The sequence below is a fragment of the Poromitra crassiceps genome (genome assembly GCF_964638095.1).
Source record: "Poromitra crassiceps genome assembly, contig: HAP1_SCAFFOLD_179, whole genome shotgun sequence".
Lineage (NCBI taxonomy): Eukaryota > Metazoa > Chordata > Actinopteri > Beryciformes > Melamphaidae > Poromitra > Poromitra crassiceps.
Genome location: NW_028152201.1, coordinates 71,814 through 89,745, shown reverse-complemented (window position 1 = coordinate 89,745; position 17,932 = coordinate 71,814). Strand labels below are relative to the sequence as shown.

The following is a 17,932-nucleotide window of genomic DNA, read 5'->3' as shown; positions in this document are numbered from 1 at the left end:
GCAGTAACGTAGTGTATCAGACCCAGAGAGAGATCTGCAGCATGCAGTAACGTAGTGTATCAGACCCAGAGAGAGCTCTGCAGCATGCAGTAACGTAGTGTATCAGACCCAGAGAGAGATCTGCAGCATGCAGTAACGTAGTGTATCAGACCCAGAGAGAGCTCTGCAGCATGCAGTAACGTAGTGTATCAGACCCAGAGAGAGATCTGCAGCATGCAGTAACGTAGTGTATCAGACCCAGAGAGAGATCTGCAGCATGCAGTAACGTAGTGTATCAGACCCAGAGAGAGCTCTGCAGCATGCAGTAACGTAGTGTATCAGACCCAGAGAGAGATCTGCAGCATGCAGTAACGTAGTGTATCAGACCCAGAGAGAGCTCTGCAGCATGCAGTAACGTAGTGTATCAGACCCAGAGAGAGCTCTGCAGCATGCAGTAACGTAGTGTATCAGACCCAGAGAGAGATCTGCAGCATGCAGTAACGTAGTGTATCAGACCCAGAGAGAGATCTGCAGCATGCAGTAACGTAGTGTATCAGACCCAGAGAGAGATCTGCAGCATGCAGTAACGTAGTGTATCAGACCCAGAGAGAGATCTGCAGCATGCAGTAACGTAGTGTATCAGACCCAGAGAGAGATCTGCAGCATGCAGTAACATAGTGTATCAGCATAAGAACTCTCATGGGTCTGGCATTGAGACTAACTATAAGGTGACTCTGTCTCTGTGCCTGCAGGATGAAACCCTGATGTTCAGCTCGCTGAACGTGATCGAGGAGGCGGAGCACTCCTTCCACACCACCTTCCACCACCACCACCAGTACAAGGTGAGGCTGTGGCACATCAACAGTGTGCCTCTTTGATGTTTCCTCCTATCACAAGCAGTGTTGGGGGTAACTCATTACGAAAGTAACATATTACATGTAATATATTACTTTTAGCAGTAACTCAGTAATATAACTTATTACTTATAGGATTTCAGTAATATTATACCAGTTACTTTGTCAAGTAACTCAAGTTACAAATTGAGTTACATTTTATTAAATCAAAGCACATGTTTAAATAAAGATACAATCATTTCCTAATCAAACTGAGTTTTTATGCAAATAACCACTATAGATGACAATAACAAAGGAAAAGAATAACATTTAGAATGTTGGATTGTTTACACTGACTTCAAGGTGGTTGAAATTATTTTTCGGGATGGTTCCGGGGTGGCGATGTCATTCTGCTGCTGCTGTTGTTTTGGTCAAAGTAATGCAAAAGTAGTGTAATAAGTAACAAGTTACTCTACACATACAGAAATATTGTAAAGTAACTTATTACTTTCAAATGAAAGTAACTAGTAATATGTAGTATATTACATTTTGAACGTAACTTGCTGATCACAAGCGATGTGAATCAGACAAACGCTCGCAGGAAAGTGAGGAAAAAGCTGTTGATCCTCAGCTGCCCCCTGTTTTGCCTGATTTATTGAATGTTCTTTGTTAGTACAGCTTGTTAGTTTGTTGCTGCTGCTGACTTGCATGTGTGTGTGTGTGAGAGGGACAGCGGTGCTTGTGGGAAATGTAGTCCTGGGCCCAGTTGCACAAAAAGCACCTTAGGTTAAGATTTCCCTTAGAGTCAGAGTTAAGGTGTCCATAAAATAGATTCTGCTGCACAAAACACCCTTAAATCTTCTCAATAAGGCTAAACATTTTAAGGAAAACATAAGCACAAGATTTAAGGGTGTTTTGTGCAGCAGATTCTATAATCTTAAAAGGTTGTGAATTTAACTTTGGGATTCCTGCATATACCCTGAAAATAGATTTAGTCAAATATTTGTGTGACTGAAGTGCTAGGTGAACAAGGAGGAACTAAGGAGAAAATGTAGAATATATATGCATTCATTATGGTACAGGACTTTATTTATCGACTCCCTCATCTTCTCATCAGGTATACATGGTCCTGCGGCCGCATGTGATGGAGTTCCTGCAGTCCATGGCAAAGATCTACGAGGTAAGTTTCACGCCCAAGAAAACGAGTTTTGAATATATTTAAAATGAAGCTGCCTGGTTCCTGTGACTACACTACAATAGAGTTTTCTTTGGACAAGCAAGTGCTTTCTGTCTGTATGTTTTCAGTGACAATATTCATCAGAATATGTATATATATATATATATACCGTAATTTCCGTACTATAAGCCGCACCGGAGTATAAGCCGCAGCAGCAAAATTGCCTGTTTGTTACATATATAAGCCGCACCGGACTATAAGCCGCGGGTGTTTTAATGTTTTTTTTTTTGTTTTGTTTTTTGTTTTAATGTTTAATTACCATATGTAAGGGTTCGTGCACAGAGGGGATTGTCGGGAAAGAGATGGCTGTTTGAGGAAGCTCCCATTTATTAACATTTCAACAAAACAACATAACACAACACCACCTGTGTTTTTTTTTACAGTGCACACAGTGTCCGCGGTGTGGTGAAAAGAGGGCAAGAGAGGAAATTAAAACAGAAGTGGATTTATAGTTAGAAAGAGTGCTAAAGAAGAGAGAATTCCGTTTTTTATTTTTATTTTTGCTGAAAAAATCCATAGATAAGCCGCACCGTTATATAAGCCGCAGGGGCCAAAAAACGGGGAAAAAGCCGCGGCTTATAGTCCGAAATTTACGGTATATATATAGTGACTGAATAATATTATAGGCATTTCCCCCATTTCTTTTGTCTCTCTACACAAACGGTAAATGTAAGGTGATTGAACTTTTGCTCTCACAGTATCTTTCTGTGCGGCTTATCTTATCGTCTTTATACATGCAAATAAACTGTGGTAAAGCGTGTTAGCGCTCTGCTCTGGGTGGGATGTTTTCAGCTGCTGTTTGTTTGTGTTCCAGATGTTTGTTTACACGACAGCCAAGAAGCAGTACGCAGAGAAGATCCTGGACATCCTGGACCCCGACCAGAAGCTGTTTCGGTGCGTCTTCCCCACATCCGCGTACACCATCAAAGTCATTCATCAAAGTTTTCCACAACACAGAGACTCACACTCCGTCAGGTTTATTAGTTACACCTGTGTTTCATCAAAGTTTTCCACAACACAGAGGCCCAATCCCAAACCAGCCCCTATCCCCTAACCCTATCCACTACCCCTCCGTTTGCGCGTTCACGCGTAGGTCCGCCATATTAAGGGCGTCCCAAACCAATTCCTACTGAGTGCAGGCGGCTTGTCAAACCCTTAAACAGCGAGTCTGCACTGGTGCAGGCTCGCCGACGGTTGCTGCAGAAACTACGTCCGGAGGAAACACCATTCAAGTGTAAGTTAGTTCCGTCTACTTCTTCCAAGTATTTTAGATCAAACACGTACCTTTATTTCCCTCATAGTGACTTTACATCTCGAACTAAATCATGGAATATGTCGAGTTATTAGTCCACAATTGAGAGGGTATAGGCTACTGTATTCAAGACAAAGTGGCTAAATGAGAGCTAAGCATAGACCTAATAAACACAGTCAAGAGCGATGCGAATATACAGCACGAAATTGCGATGCGAGTTTTGACCCACCTGTCAATCCACAGATGTGTTCCGACGCGTCGGAAGCGAATTTCTGAAAAATCGAAAAAATAAACACCGCAATAACGCTCAGCGAAAAGGACTTAGAAGCTTTATTTTGTAGCCCATGTGTGTCTTTTTCATATTTGTGGATGGTTATTAATTAAAAAATATATACATTTTGTGTGTAGTCTAAAACATGTCTATGCATAGACAACATTATCCTGGGCTAAATGAGAGCTAAGCATAGACATAACGTTAAAATCTTGTGCTCAGATAAATTACCTTTTATGCTAACGTGGAGGACTTCTCTAGTGTATATTTTTGTATTTACTGCTAATTATTCATTTTAATAATGTATTTACTGCTTGGTCTAAAATAGGTCTATACATTAGCCGGCTATATGAGAGCTAAATCATAGACGGCCCATTGAAATCACGTCTATTGTGGAACAGCATGACACAGGCAACGCGTCTGTCCGTCTCCATGGTGACGGCTCCTTCCTGTTTCCGGTAAGGTAGCGAGGGCGTCTCACTTGTTCGGCTTCTCTTTTATGCCTCTCCCCTTAATCAGCAGTGCCCTCTACAGCTGCGAGTGGAACTCCATTTGGAGTGGCACTCGGTAGTGAAGTGGTAGTGAGTAGGGAGTGGTTTGGGATTGGGCCAGAGACTCACACTCCGTCAGGTTTATCAGTTACACCTGTGTTTCATCAAAGTTTTCCACCACACAGAGACTCACACTCCATCAGGTTTATCAGTTACAGTGAACCCTTCTGCGTCCGTGTCTTCCTGTTAGTCGAGGTGCTTCTTGCTATTTTTTCCCTGTAATTTGCCTCGTCAGCGTCTGGGATTTATCCAGTCTGAATTACAGTCACTGACTACGTTTACACACACAAAATATTCAAGTTTTTGCCCTTACTCCGAAAAAAGACTCCACCTTTCATGCGTTCAAACACCTTCTTGAAAAGGTCCGCGTTGGGATATTTGCACATATCCAGAAACCTGTTGATATCCGAGTCTTTCATAATGAAAACCTGTTGATATCCAAGTCTTTCATAATGAAAACCTGTTGATATCCAAGTCTTTCATAATGGCTGAAAGGGTTTCTCCTTCCCACCAGAAAAGTGGGCTTTTCTTTCGGGGATGCATCTCTGGCTAGTTGGTTTGTTTACAAGCACATAGCTACTGTAGCTGACTGTGAATCAGAATCAGAATCAGAATCAGAAAGACTTTAATAATCCCCGGGGGGAAATTGGGACAAATCACAGCTGCTCGTTCACAAAACACACATATCCTAAAATAAATACACAGTAGTAGTGCAATAGTAAAATAAGCAGAATAGAAGAAACAACAACACAACATAGCATGGAGTAAACAGTATAAACAGTATAAACGTTAACCAGTATTACTGCGATAGGAGCAAAGTAGTACAACCTACTAAACCTATCTAAATAGTAACCTATCTAAATTATTGCACACTGAAACATGTATTATTATTCGGCTTGCCCTATACTTTACACGTGGCTCAGCCAGACACATTTCTAGTTAGCCTATCGGCTGGCTCAATCTCAGGGAGACTGAGCGTCTCCGAGGTGCTCTTTTAAGAGAGGCATTAAATAGGCCAATGGCCACAGGCAGGAATGATTTCTTGTGCCTCTCCGTGCTGCATCTAGGTGGAATCAGTCTCTCACTGAATGTACTCCTGTGTTTGACTAGCACGCCGTGGAGTGGGTGCGAGACATTGCTCATGATGGAGCGTAGCCTGGATAACGTTCTCTTCTCTGACACCGCAGTCAGAGAGCCCAGGTCCAGCCCCACAATGTCCCTGGCCTTACGGATCAGTTTGTTAAGTCTGTTGGCATCCGCCGCCTTCAGCCTACTGCCCCAGCACACAATAGCATAGAGGAAGGCACTAGCCACTACCGACTCATAGAACATCCTCAGCATGGTCCGGCAGACGTTGAAGGACCTCAGTCTTCTCAGAAAGTAGAGACGGTTTTGCCCCTTTTTGTAGAGTGCATCAGAGTTCTTAGCCCAGTCCAGTTTGTTGTCAATGTACACTCCAAGGTACTTGTAATCATCCACTATGTCAACACTGACCCCGTGGATTGAAACAGGGGTCACCGGAGCCTTGACCCTCCTCAGGTCCACCACCAGCTCCTTTGTCTTTGACACGTTGAGCTGCAGGTGGTTCTCCTCACACCATGTGACAAAGTTGGCCACCACATCCCGGTACTCATCTTCGTCACCATTTTTGATACATCCCACTATCGCAGAGTCGTCAGAGAACTTCTGAAGGTGGCAAGACTCAGTCAGGTAGGTGAAGTCCGTGGTGTAGATGGTGAAGAAGAAGGGAGAGAAGACCGTCCCCTGTGGAGCTCCAGTATTACTGACCACTCTGTCTGACACACAGTTCTGTAAGCGCACATATTGTGGTCTGCCAGACAGGTAATCCACAATCCAGGCCACCAGGGGGGCATCCACTCGCATCGCCGTCAGCTTCTCGCCCAGTAGAGCCGGCCTGATGGTGTTGAACGCACTGGAGAAGTCAAAGAACATGACTCTCACAGTGCTGGCTGGGTTGTCCAGGTGAGCGTAGGCACGGTTGGTCAGGTAGATGACCGCGTCCTCCACTCCCAGTCGGGGCTGGTAGGCGAACTGGAGGGGGTCAAGGGATGATTTGACTATAGGCCTGAGCTGCTGCAGGACGAGTTTCTCCAGGGTCTTCATGATGTGGGACGTCAAAGCTACCGGCCTGTAGTCATTGGAGCCGCTGGGTCTTGGCTTTTTCGGTACAGGAACGATACAGGACGTTTTCCACATCACGGGGACCTTTTGGAGACTCAGGCTCTTGTTGAAGATCAGCTGCAGTACATCACACAGCTGGGGGGCACAGGCTTTGAGCACCATAGGGCTGACGCCATCCGGGCCAGCTGCTTTTCTCGTGTGTAGTCTCATCAGCTGATTCTTCACCTGGTCCGCTGTGATGGTCAGCGTGGGTGGGGGGGGGGGGGGGTGGCATCCTCAGCTCTGAAGCCCTTTGGGGGAGGGGGGGGGGATATGACCTAGTCTCTGGGTGACGGGGTATGAGGGGGGGGGGGAGGGGGGCCATCAAGTGGGCCATCAGCCGGAGCCAGAGAGAGGGCGGGGGGGGGGGGAGAGCCGTGTGGCGGGGGCTGCTGTTGGAATGCAGCCGTCAGGAGAGTCAGGAGAGTCGGGGGAGGGGGCACCCGGGCCAGCTGCATCAAACCTGTTGAAAAACAGATTCAATTCATTGGCCCGATCAACCCCCCCCCTCCACCCCCCCGCCCCCTGCTTTGTTAAAGCCCGTGATGGCTCTCACACCTCTCCACACCTCTCTCATATTGTTCTGCTGAAGCTTTGCCTCCAGCTTTGCCCTATAGCACTCTTTAGCTACTCTAATGCTCGCTTTCAGTTCTCCCTGGATGGCTCTGATCCTGTCTCTGTCCCCCGACCTAAATGCACTTTTCTTGGCGTTCAGGATGGCCTTAATGTCTTTAGTTACCCAAGCTTTGTTGTTTGGAAAACATTTTATTACCTTTGTGGGTATGTTGCAGTCCACACAAAAGTTTATGTAGTCCGTAATGCACTCTGTGATTCCATCTATATCCTCTCCATGTGGGTCACAGAGTGCCTGCCAGTCCGTTACCTCAAAGCAGGCTCTAAGCGCCTCAGTTCCCTCCTCTGACCATACTGTAACGTGTCGGGTAATCCAGGTATTACCTGTAATGTGATGTACAAGAGAAGTGTCTAGATTGTAGCTAGGAACTAATGTGTGTGGGTGCGTTCCTAGGGGAAACGGGGTATATAGGACCAGCGGCCGCTGTGCCGGGGGAGTCAAGCTATGGAGTGAGCGAGACCGGGTGTTGTGTGTAGAGCTAGCTCTGTGAAGCTAGCTGCTAGGAGCTAAAGAAGCCTGTGAATAAAGAACCTGTACCAACTACAACTCTCCGTTCTTTGGCGTATCACCGATACGTTACATTGGTGTCAGGCAGTAAAGCGGTAGCGCCTCTGATTCGGTCAAGAGGGGAGAGAGTGAGGAGGAACGGCGGAGAAAAGTTGGAGATCAAAGGCTCGAGCGAACTAGCGGTAGCGAGCTAGCTGTGTGAGCTAGCTGCTACGAGCGCCACGTGTGATGGTGCGATTAGAAGAATGCCTGTCGGCGAACGGGAGAAAAGAAGAGCTGACGACAGAGATCAGCTCGGCGCTGGCGGCCATGGAAGCCCGTGTGTTGAAAGAAGTCAGACGGCTGTTGGAGACGATACCAGCCTGGGCAGAGGGGCTTATGGAGCTGCTACGAGAGCTCGCGCAGCACGGAGAGAAGCGGACGGAGGAGCCACAAAATAGACTGTGCTGGAGCTGTGGAGAACCGGGCCACGTGGCGAGGTGGTGCCGAAGCGAGCCCGGGAGACGGACCGGGTATGCGGGACAACGACATGGACAGCAGGGAGCCTGCTGGGCATGCGGCGCGATCGGACATTTAGCCAGAGAATGTCAAGAAGCTGTCGAGGACTGGAGAACAGCGGGAGAGGAGAGACGTGCGGGCGGTGGACAGGTGAGACTTTGTTGGACGTGCAGGTCGCCTGAACATTTAGCTAGAGACTGCACTAAGAGTGTGAACGCTGGAAGAGACACACAGCCGGGGGAGCAGCCCGAGCAACAAGCAGTGGAGCAGCCTGAGCAACAAGCGGCGGAGCAGCGGGGCAGTACAGAGCCGATTGTGCTGGGCAGGAGAGTGACTGTTGATCCGGCCCAGGCTAGCTGCTCTGGAGCGGGGATCGTTTTGAACAGCCAGAGGGAAGTGAGCGACATCACCTGCAGTGCTGTTACAGTCGGGGGAGTGGCGCTCGTGTCCCCGGGGGAGCGAGAGAGGTCAACGCTGGAGGAACCGGCCCAACCAAGCCGCTACACAACCCCCACGGCTGCACTGCAGAAAGTCGAGGTGGAGATCGACGCCGATGGTGTCCGCCCTGCTGTCCTCAACACGCCGCCCCCTGGGGGAGCGGGACGGGAGGACGAGCGAGTGCAAGACCGGGAGGATGAGAATGTGACTATGGAGGATGTCGATCTGGAGGAGTGGATACGCAGACAGGCGGAGGACGCTAGCGTTGGACCGGTGTACAGGTGGGTGGCGGCCGGATACCGGCCTCGCCTGGAGGAGATGTGCATGTGTTCAAGTACCACGAAGGAACTGTGGGAGTTGTTTCCGGACCTGAGGGTGAGGGAGTCGGGGATTCTGGGGTTAGATGGGCGCGGAAAGAGTGGCAGCGTCGTGGTGGTGCCCAGCTGCCTGCGGGGACTGGCGCTACGGGGGGCGCACAGGGGCCGCAGGGGTCAGGGGCATCGAGGGGCTGAAGAAACACTCAGCCGCCTTTGTCGGGTTTTCTACTGGGTACAGATGAAGGGAGACGTAGAGGACTACTGCCTTAGTTGTGTCGACTGTAATGTACTTCAGGGGGGACAGAAGCTGTAAAAGGGGGGATGGAAATAGTGGTTGAAGTGAAGTGGGATAATGTGAATAAGAAAAAAAGGTTTAAATGAAGGTAATGAAAAAAGAATGATGTAAATGTTGGGGGTTATTGTCGAACTGAAATTATAGGTGGGTTGAATTGAAGATGAGTGTAAAGAAAAGAGGAAAACGAAATAAGGTAAATGTGGGGGTTATTGGTAAATTGAAATGTGTGTAAAAAAAGAGAATTGAAATGTGGGTTGAATTTAAGGAATGGGAAAAGAGGGAAGAAATGAGAAGAAATGCAAATGGTGGTGGTGGAACGAAAATTAAGAAGTAGTGAAATAATAAGAGACAAATTGGGGGAATACAAAATGTTGTGGGGTGGTGTGTTTTGGTACAGGGGGATATGTGTGGGTTGTGGGTGTCAATGTGGGCATTGAGCTAATGTTGGGTGAGGAGTATGTAACGTGTCGGGTAATCCAGGTATTACCTGTAATGTGATGTACAAGAGAAGTGTCTAGATTGTAGCTAGGAACTAATGTGTGTGGGTGCGTTCCTAGGGGAAACGGGGTATATAGGACCAGCGGCCGCTGTGCCGGGGGAGTCAAGCTATGGAGTGAGCGAGACCGGGTGTTGTGTGTAGAGCTAGCTCTGTGAAGCTAGCTGCTAGGAGCTAAAGAAGCCTGTGAATAAAGAACCTGTACCAACTACAACGCTCCGTTCTTTGGCGTATCACCGATACGTTACAATACCCTCACTGTCCTGGAGGATACAGGCAGCTTTTTTACCATCGGGGTATATCTAGATCTGAGGTAGACTAGGTTGTGGTCGGCGCGGCCAAGCGGGGGGAGGGGTGACGAAGAGTAGGCAGCATCCTTCACGTTCGCGTATACATCAAGTCAATAGTTTTATCGCCCCTAGTGCTACAGCTCACGTACTGTTTAAAGTTGGGCAGTGTCTTTGACATAGTCACGTGATTAAAATCTCCTGATATCAGTATCAATGCACTCGGGTGCTTAGATTGGAGTCCCGCAATGGCGTTGTGGATAATGTCACACGCTGATATCGGATTAGCGGAAGGTGGGATGTAGATCGCCACAACAATCACATGAGAGAATTCCCTAGGTACGTAGTATGGCCGTAATCCCACGGCTAAAAGCTCCGTGTCAGGTGAGCACGAGCGTTCTTTAATGCTGATATGGGCCGGATTACACCATTTATTGTTAACAAGAATGGCAAGGCCACCTCCCTTACTTTTACCGCTCGAAGTGCTATCACGGTCTGCCCGTATAGTCTGGAAGCCATCAATAGATGCGTTGCAGTCCGGAATGTCCTTATTTAGCCAGGTTTCCGTGAAGCACATTAGGCTGCACTCGCGAAATTCCCTCTGAGTCCTCGCCAGACCTGTTAATTCCTCCATTTTATTCGATATCGATCTGACGTTGCCCATCATCAGCGAGGGGAGATTAGGCTTGAATCTCCGACGTTCTCTTCTGGCTTCGTTTTTTCTCTGCCTCGCTCTCCTGCCTCTCCCCCTCCTACCACGCCGTGCATTCTCTATCAGTTCCTCCGGAATAAGCGGCGCTGGGACCGACTCGCCGTCCGGCGAACGGAGCTCCAGCAGCTGTGCTCTGCTGTAAACAATGGCCACATGTCCTGGCGCCAGCTGTTGTCCCCAGGCGATACATTGTAGAAGCAGTAAACCGGTCAAAAATACGTTAAAAATTCCTCTGAACCGCATGGTTACAGGCGGATACACTATTTACACAATATATACACACGATAAGTGTTAGAAAAGAGCGATAATAATAATAATAATACAAAGAGCACGGAAACGAACGAGCAGCTGCAACAAGCGACCTTCCTGGTCGACGCCTGCGCACACGCCTCAGGCAAGAGGCCAGGTCTGTCGCAAACTGTCATCAAAACCCCCTGATTGAGACGCATGTTCTGAATGTGCTTGTTGTCCAAAGAATGCTCCTAAAACCAGAATAATATCAACATATCCCACGTCTTAAAAAATGCTACATTAAAGCCTAATTCAGAATATCCAAACGGAATATGCTCACCTGTATACAATTCAGAATATTGTCATTTTGGTTTGGTTTGGTTTATTTGAAAGTTAAGGTGATAATACGGAAGATTTACATTTTCTTGTCTCTGACAACACCTATGGCCATGAGCAGTAATTGCAGATGAGATCCACACAGTGGTGCATATGTGACGTGAAGGTTTTTTTCCTTCTTCTTCTTAATACATTTAAGTTGGCCAGTAGGGGGCAGTAATGCAACACTTGGACGCCAACCACGCAGCTGTCAATCAAATCTTCATAATCCACGCACACATCTCAAATGAAGAAGTTGGTCAGCGGTGCTCATGGATCCTGTAAAGGCTCGCTCCTGGCCAATCCTGACGCTTGACTGCTGCGTAGGCGGGCGCAGGTTGTGTTCTGCCCAAATCTCCAGTGGGATCATAATAACGCAGAAACGGCAACTTGCTTCGACTCCGCCTACCCTCTCTGGCGGGTGCTGGGTGATGACAAAGACGTCAAGAACTGTGCGCCGCTTGTGATATCTTTGTTTTTTAGTTTGGGGGGCGGGGAAAGTGTCGCCACAGACACAAGTTCATAAATGTTGCAATACAGAGAGATGCAAGGGCTTCCATCAATGGGCGATGGGCTTAATCACCATTGTGTTAACTCACTTGAGGATATATAGTGACTTTACAGACATTTATTTACATGAAAATCGTAATCCCTTTTAAAAAGAAAAAACACACAAATAGTCCGCCCATCCCACAGACAGGAAAGAACCACAGTATGCCATTCCATAACTAACGGGAATAATAGTGGACAATATTGGTGTGCATGCGTGTAAACATTCTTAACACATTCACTGCCAGCCGTTTTTTTTTTACTGTAGGTAGCTTCTGCCAGAGGGTTTTTTTGAGGATTCTGGCTCATCTTTCAAGACCCAAGGATTCTTTTCTGCTAAGATTTTGTGAACACAAAATATCTCAAAAGAACTAATAGAATGTGTGCTTTCTCTGTCTAAAAGAGTTAGTTTGTAGAGTTAGTAGTTATGTAGGCATTAGCACTTGAATACAGCATGGTTTCAGCGTCTGAAAATTTAAGCTGAGATAATTAGCTTTTTGTGAAATTCGATAGAACAGTCACTTTAACCATTCATTTTTGGCATCAGTAAGACGTCAGACATCTAAACAATAGTTTTGAACAGTAATTTCCTCCATAACAGCAGGAAACACCCCTCTCCTTCAAACTCCTCCCTCCGTGTGTGTTCTTCTTGGCTGCAGCGGGCGTGTCACAAGCTCGTTTCTGCTGCTGCTGTAACCTCCCGTCACCAGGCTCACTGCTTTGCTGCTGCTCCTGTCTGCTGGCGGCCGCTAGGCAAGTCTGGATGGGCTCGCTCGTTTCTTGGGTTTTCGGTTGAGAGCTTTGATGAAGCTTTTGCGACTCTGGTCTTATTTATGCTGCGTGTTTCAAAGTGTCTTGCACCCATAATCTATTATGCAAATTTGCAATCCCCCCCCGCCAGCTCCCAAACGCGAAAGCGAAAGCGTTTTCGCCAATCCATTTTCATGAGAATGGCTTCCTCACACTGCTTTTTGCTTGCCTTCCTCTAGTCGGGAGAGCACTGTCGCCACTTAGTGGGTCGGTGGAATGGGTTGTACACGTTCGGTGGCTCCAATATTTTTATAGGAGACGTGGGGGGCATTGATCCACGTCCCACCGTTTTTTTTTGACGACTCAACTCGTCATTGGCAGTCAACCGTTGGATTTTTTTTGACGAGTCAACTCGCCATTGCCAGTGAATGTGTTAAAGTCGAGCTGAACCCAAAAATGACTTTTCTTTTCTTTTAGTTCAAATACCTGGGTATGCAGTGCACCTATTTAATAATGTATGCCAAAAAAATCACAAAAATATAATTTCTTTAGTTTTTCACACTTTTTCACATCAAAAGTTCATTTTTCAAGATGTCATTGATAACAGTAATCTACAGTTTGCTGATGTCACCTAGTACTATCAAATTTTTACCCCATTTCAACCAATCATATCATGACATGCAGCTATCAATCAAATCTTCATTTCAGGATAATTTTCTCTTCCAAATGAAGTAGAAAATGGCGCCTAGTGCCTGTCATCTGGCAGAATTCCTATCCCATAAACTAACTACTAACTTGGCCAATTGTATGAAACATGAACAAAAAACAAAAACTATAATCTCTAAGAATGCAAAGAAATGTAACTGGCTCGTTAAAACGCGCATTCCAGGAATATCGTATTTACAGAAATAGCGTAAATGGCGCGCGCTTGAGAGCGTGGTGGTCAGGGGTCGCCCCTCGGAGATTCCAGGCGGGCGGGCAGCACCCATGCATCGGATTGTCCGCTCGCTCCGCATGAAGCAGGTGGCTGCCTGGTACTCTGCGGATCCCACTCGCGTAGCACGACAACACGCTGAATCCCACTCGATTTGGGGGTTGAACACGCCATGATTGACCAATGCAAAAGCCAGTCGACAATTGTCAAATCAAATCATCAACACCATATATGGTCCGCCTCTCAATTTGTTTTCAGTCTAAAACGGACTCAGACGCACGTGACGAACGGGTTCAGCTCGACTTTAATGAGTTGAGCAGTAAAATGAGCTTGAAGCGTCCAGCATGTTGTGTGACTTGTTGTTTATGTCTTTATCTAGGTACCGTCTGTACCAGAGGCCTGTACTACGAATGTTGTATTAGAAGATCCAGGATCTGTCCCTTGATCTGGTTTGTCTAAACCAGATCAGCTCGATTGTAGTTAACTTGTACTACGAACGTCGATTGGCACTCGTTAACTCGAACCAGGTTTTTCTAATCAAGCTGACAGCGCGTGCACATGAAAATGCCCGTGCACTGGAGCTCGTGCCCGCAAAAGAGGCGTGGTTTTTAACAACTGCCAATCAGAGTGCAATATGGACTGCTCCAACTCCGACAGCGCCAGACACGCCTATTTCCTCATTGAATGAAACCGCAAATACAAATCTGCGTTGGATATTATTACTGTTCCGAATGACTGTCTAAAGTGACCACTTTTATCCACACCAGTAATTTATTTGAAGAGCGGTTTCGTAGGCTATCTACAGCTCTCTATCTACAGTCTTTTGTGGAAGCAATGTGTAATCTATCTCAGTCCAAAATCCGTATGTAGCTATAGACCATTTAGGCTCAATGAATAATAATGATCCGTGTCTGTACTTTGTTCAGTATATTGTATTTCAATTTGTAACCGTCAAATAAAATAAAATAAAATAAAATAAAATCAATGTGTTTAGTCGCACTGATTGAATAATTCCTATAGGCTAATCAATAAAAAAAAGAATGATAATAAAATAAAATAAATGCTTCTGAACTGAATCGACACGGTATGTGCGGGCATAGATTTCATTTTTAAAAAATAGTCTATTTTGTGGTCACATGGCTATTGTAATGTCAGCAGAGTCGCATATCTCCATATTTCATATAATGATGCTGGAAATATGAAGTTCAATCACATCATACAGGCCAAAAGCAACAGAGTTGCAGCTGCAAAATGCAGGAGTAGCCTAGATATGAATCATCTTAATATGGGATCGCCTGTGTGCAGGTGATCCCATATTAAATTGCTTAGATGTAGTAGGCTGTATGACCATTTCAATTCCAACCCAACGTCAGTCTCAGCTCCGTTGCGCACACGGCACCGTGCGCTTTGGAGACGTTTATGTAACCTTTTTATGCCGGTTTAGTGATATGTCTCCACTCACTATTCAGCTGCAATCGATCAGCGGGGTCAAACAACGTATCTAGGCTACTTGAGAGCACAAAAATGAATATATAAAAACATATTCCAAAGTGGTAAGTAGGGCTTAATTAAAATGTAGCCTGCAACAAGTGCAAGGCTTTAGTCCTTGGTTAATTCAACATTACAATTTGTGCTCCTTCCTCGTCCAGAAAGGGGTTGGCCATTTTTCCAAACTGCTGATTTGATTGGTTCGTGGGCGGTGTATTTAAGGTCTAATCTTATCCTTGCAACTTAACCTGCTGCGGACCAGGTTAAGTGTGAAGCATAAGTTGCTATGGAAATATATGTCGGTAAGAAGTTAACTTGCTTTGTAGTACGGCCAAACCAGGTTTAAACCTGAAGTTACCTCGCTAAACCACTAATCTTGCTTTGTAGTACAGGCCCCAGGAGGACTGCATCTGTGTCTTGGGACATTATGTGAAGGACCTGGGCGTTCTGGGCAGAGACCTGGCCAAGATGGTGGTCCTGGACAATGCCCCCCACACCTACCCATACCATGTAAGCACCCACACCCACCTACTCAACCCACCTACAAGAAGCTAACACAATTAAAGAATGTATCAGAACGACTGGTTTGATCATAGCTTCACTGTTATCTCTCTACCTACAATACACATGATGGAATTCTGGACAAAATCATATCTGACAATACAAATATTCTCATATTTGGGTCCGAGAGACAACATTTCATCAAATGGAGGTCCGTGGCCCTAATGTGGACTCAATTAGTATCAACCAAGAATTTAAAGTCCCTGGAAACCAGAAATATTTTTTTATTATTAATTATTTTTATTTATTGTGTGTGTGTGTGTGTGTGTGTGTGTGTGTGTGTGTGTGTGTGTGTGTGTGTGTGTGTGTGTGTGTGCATGTGCGTGTGCGTGCGTGCGTGCGCGCGTGTGTGCGTGTGTTGCTCGGCGCATAGCCTACTGACAGAGAGGAAGAGATCTCTGCCGCTGCGAGTGCACAGCGCTTGTGTGTGTGTGTGTGCGCGCGTGCGTGCATGCGTGTGATTCGATTAAATCTTATGACGTGATAAGATCATGCATTTTAGCACCGCGCGCACCGCTCTCTTCAATGAGGAAATGGAAATCCAGACCTTGTAGAAAAGTGTTGATTTTTGGGGTTAGGGTTGAAAGTAATGTCAACCATTTTCTGAGGCACACAATTACTAACATAAGACCCTAAATTTAATAGTTAGAAGGTTTTTGTGGATTTTGGTTTCCAGGGATTTTAAATTTCATTTATCCGTCTCAGTCACAATTGTAGCACAGTTTGCAGCTCGAAAAATGTCATGTTAAGAAGATGAATTCCAAACATGAAGACTTACAATTGTGTTTTTTAAAGAGACCTTTTGGGGTGGTGTCCTAATGTAACTCCCTCTTATCTCACCTCAGTACAGAGGGAAGAGCGTTTGTATTTGAGGTGGTGTACTAATGTAACTCCCTCTTATCTCACCTCAGTACAGAGGGAAGAGCGTTTGTATGAATTGAGGGTGATTTTTATTTTGTTTTGTAGCTGAGGAACACGATGCCCATCACGAGCTGGTCTGGAGCGCAGGAGGACACAGAGCTGCAGAGGCTCATCCCCTACCTGGATCAACTGGCTACCACTGTGAGTCACTGCTATCACATGACATCACCTTTATTACCCGCTTGTTTCATTTGTGGATGATTTTTGTTTTATTGTTATTATTAATTTATTTTATTTTTATTTTTATTTCTTTATTTTTCTTGATAGAGGCCCATTCCTACCATGAATAAAATATGTTTTTTGAATTCTGAGAAATAGTCAAGGGCGATATTGGTCCTTGATCAGCGAGCTGCGCAATCACTGGACAGGCGACCTGTCAATCACGCCCAAGCCTTTATTTTTTATCATCTATTTTACTCTAAACGGGTGAATTAGATAGAACTTCGCCCCCCATACAGTTGGCTTAGAACTTAACTATAGAGACCAAAACTGTTTTTTGTACCAGCCAGGGCTGTAAACATGTTTATTTCTGCTGTAAAGTCAGGCGTTTTAACATGAGGTGAATGGGGAATGACTCCCTTTTGCAGCCAGCCTCAAGTGGCCATTTTTGGAAGTTGGCACCTTGCATGACTGCAGATTGCGACGGTGTGTGATGTGAGCATGGATGGGTGAATGTAGACATTACTGTAAAGCACTTTGAGCGGTCGTCAGACTGCCAAAAAGCACTACAGTATATAAATCCAGTTAATTTACCATTTTACATGTGAGGGTGTCACCTTAGGCTTTGGGGAAAAGAGTGATCGCCATTTTTCACCATTTTATAGATCAAATGACTAATTGATTCGTCGAGAAAATAATCAACAGATAAATCCATAATGAAAATAATCGGTAGTTGCAACCCTAGTCCTGTTCTCCAAACATCTGGTCAGCTGCTGAAACTATGATTATTTACCTTGATTATACCTTCATAGTTACTCCACATGATATCAGTCTATGGAATAAAACTCCTTGTGATTATTGTGGTATTGATGTCTAGTGTGTGTGTGTGTGTGTGTGTGTGTGTGTGTGTGTGTGTGTGTGTGTGTGTGTGTGTGTGTGTGTTCTCGTGTGTGTGTGTGTGTGTGTGTGTGTGTGTGTGTGTGTGTGTGTGTGTGTGTGTGTGTGTGTGTGTGTTCTCGTGTGTGTGTCTGTGTGTGTTCTCGTATGTGTGTGTGTGTGTGTGTGTGTGTTCTCGTGTGTGTGTGTGTGTGTGTGTGTGTGTGTGTGTTCTCGTATGTGTGTGTTTAGGAGGATTTCCGGGAGACGCTGGAGGAGGAAGGATCATTTCCACCGGCTGCTGTCTGAAGACTGACACCGCTCCCCGCTTCGATTGCTTGTTTCTCTCATGAGATCTGGCAACCCTGCTCCTCTCCCTCGGACTGTCGGTTCCAGACTGAATCCTAGATGCAGCTTGACTTGTACCGTCTTGAAGCCAGCAGCACACCCTCTGTCTCCCCTAATGACTTGAAAGGCTGTGTGGCACTTTTATACTGTTATACTGTTTATACTCGTAACTTTAAATTCTATTAATTTCGCTGTTCTTTTTTTGCAAATAGAATTGATGTACTGTAAATATTATGTTGTGAATAAATCATT

General features: G+C 45.8%; 1 protein-coding gene across 1 annotated transcript in view; it reads left to right on the top strand.

The window, feature by feature from the left end:
- The window catches only part of LOC310770695 (CTD small phosphatase-like protein 2-A), a gene marked incomplete at its 5' end in the record, with an annotated part of 24,209 nt that extends 6,277 nt beyond the window's left edge, over positions 1 to 17,932 (top strand). Inside the window, 6 exons of the mRNA XM_083663427.1 lie at positions 732 to 821; positions 1,930 to 1,992; positions 2,864 to 2,943; positions 15,208 to 15,325; positions 16,343 to 16,438; positions 17,585 to 17,932. Of these exons, the coding sequence (XP_083519553.1) occupies positions 732 to 821; positions 1,930 to 1,992; positions 2,864 to 2,943; positions 15,208 to 15,325; positions 16,343 to 16,438; positions 17,585 to 17,641 (504 nt within the window). The 3' untranslated portion in view covers positions 17,642 to 17,932. The remainder of the gene's footprint in view (positions 1 to 731; positions 822 to 1,929; positions 1,993 to 2,863; positions 2,944 to 15,207; positions 15,326 to 16,342; positions 16,439 to 17,584) is intronic.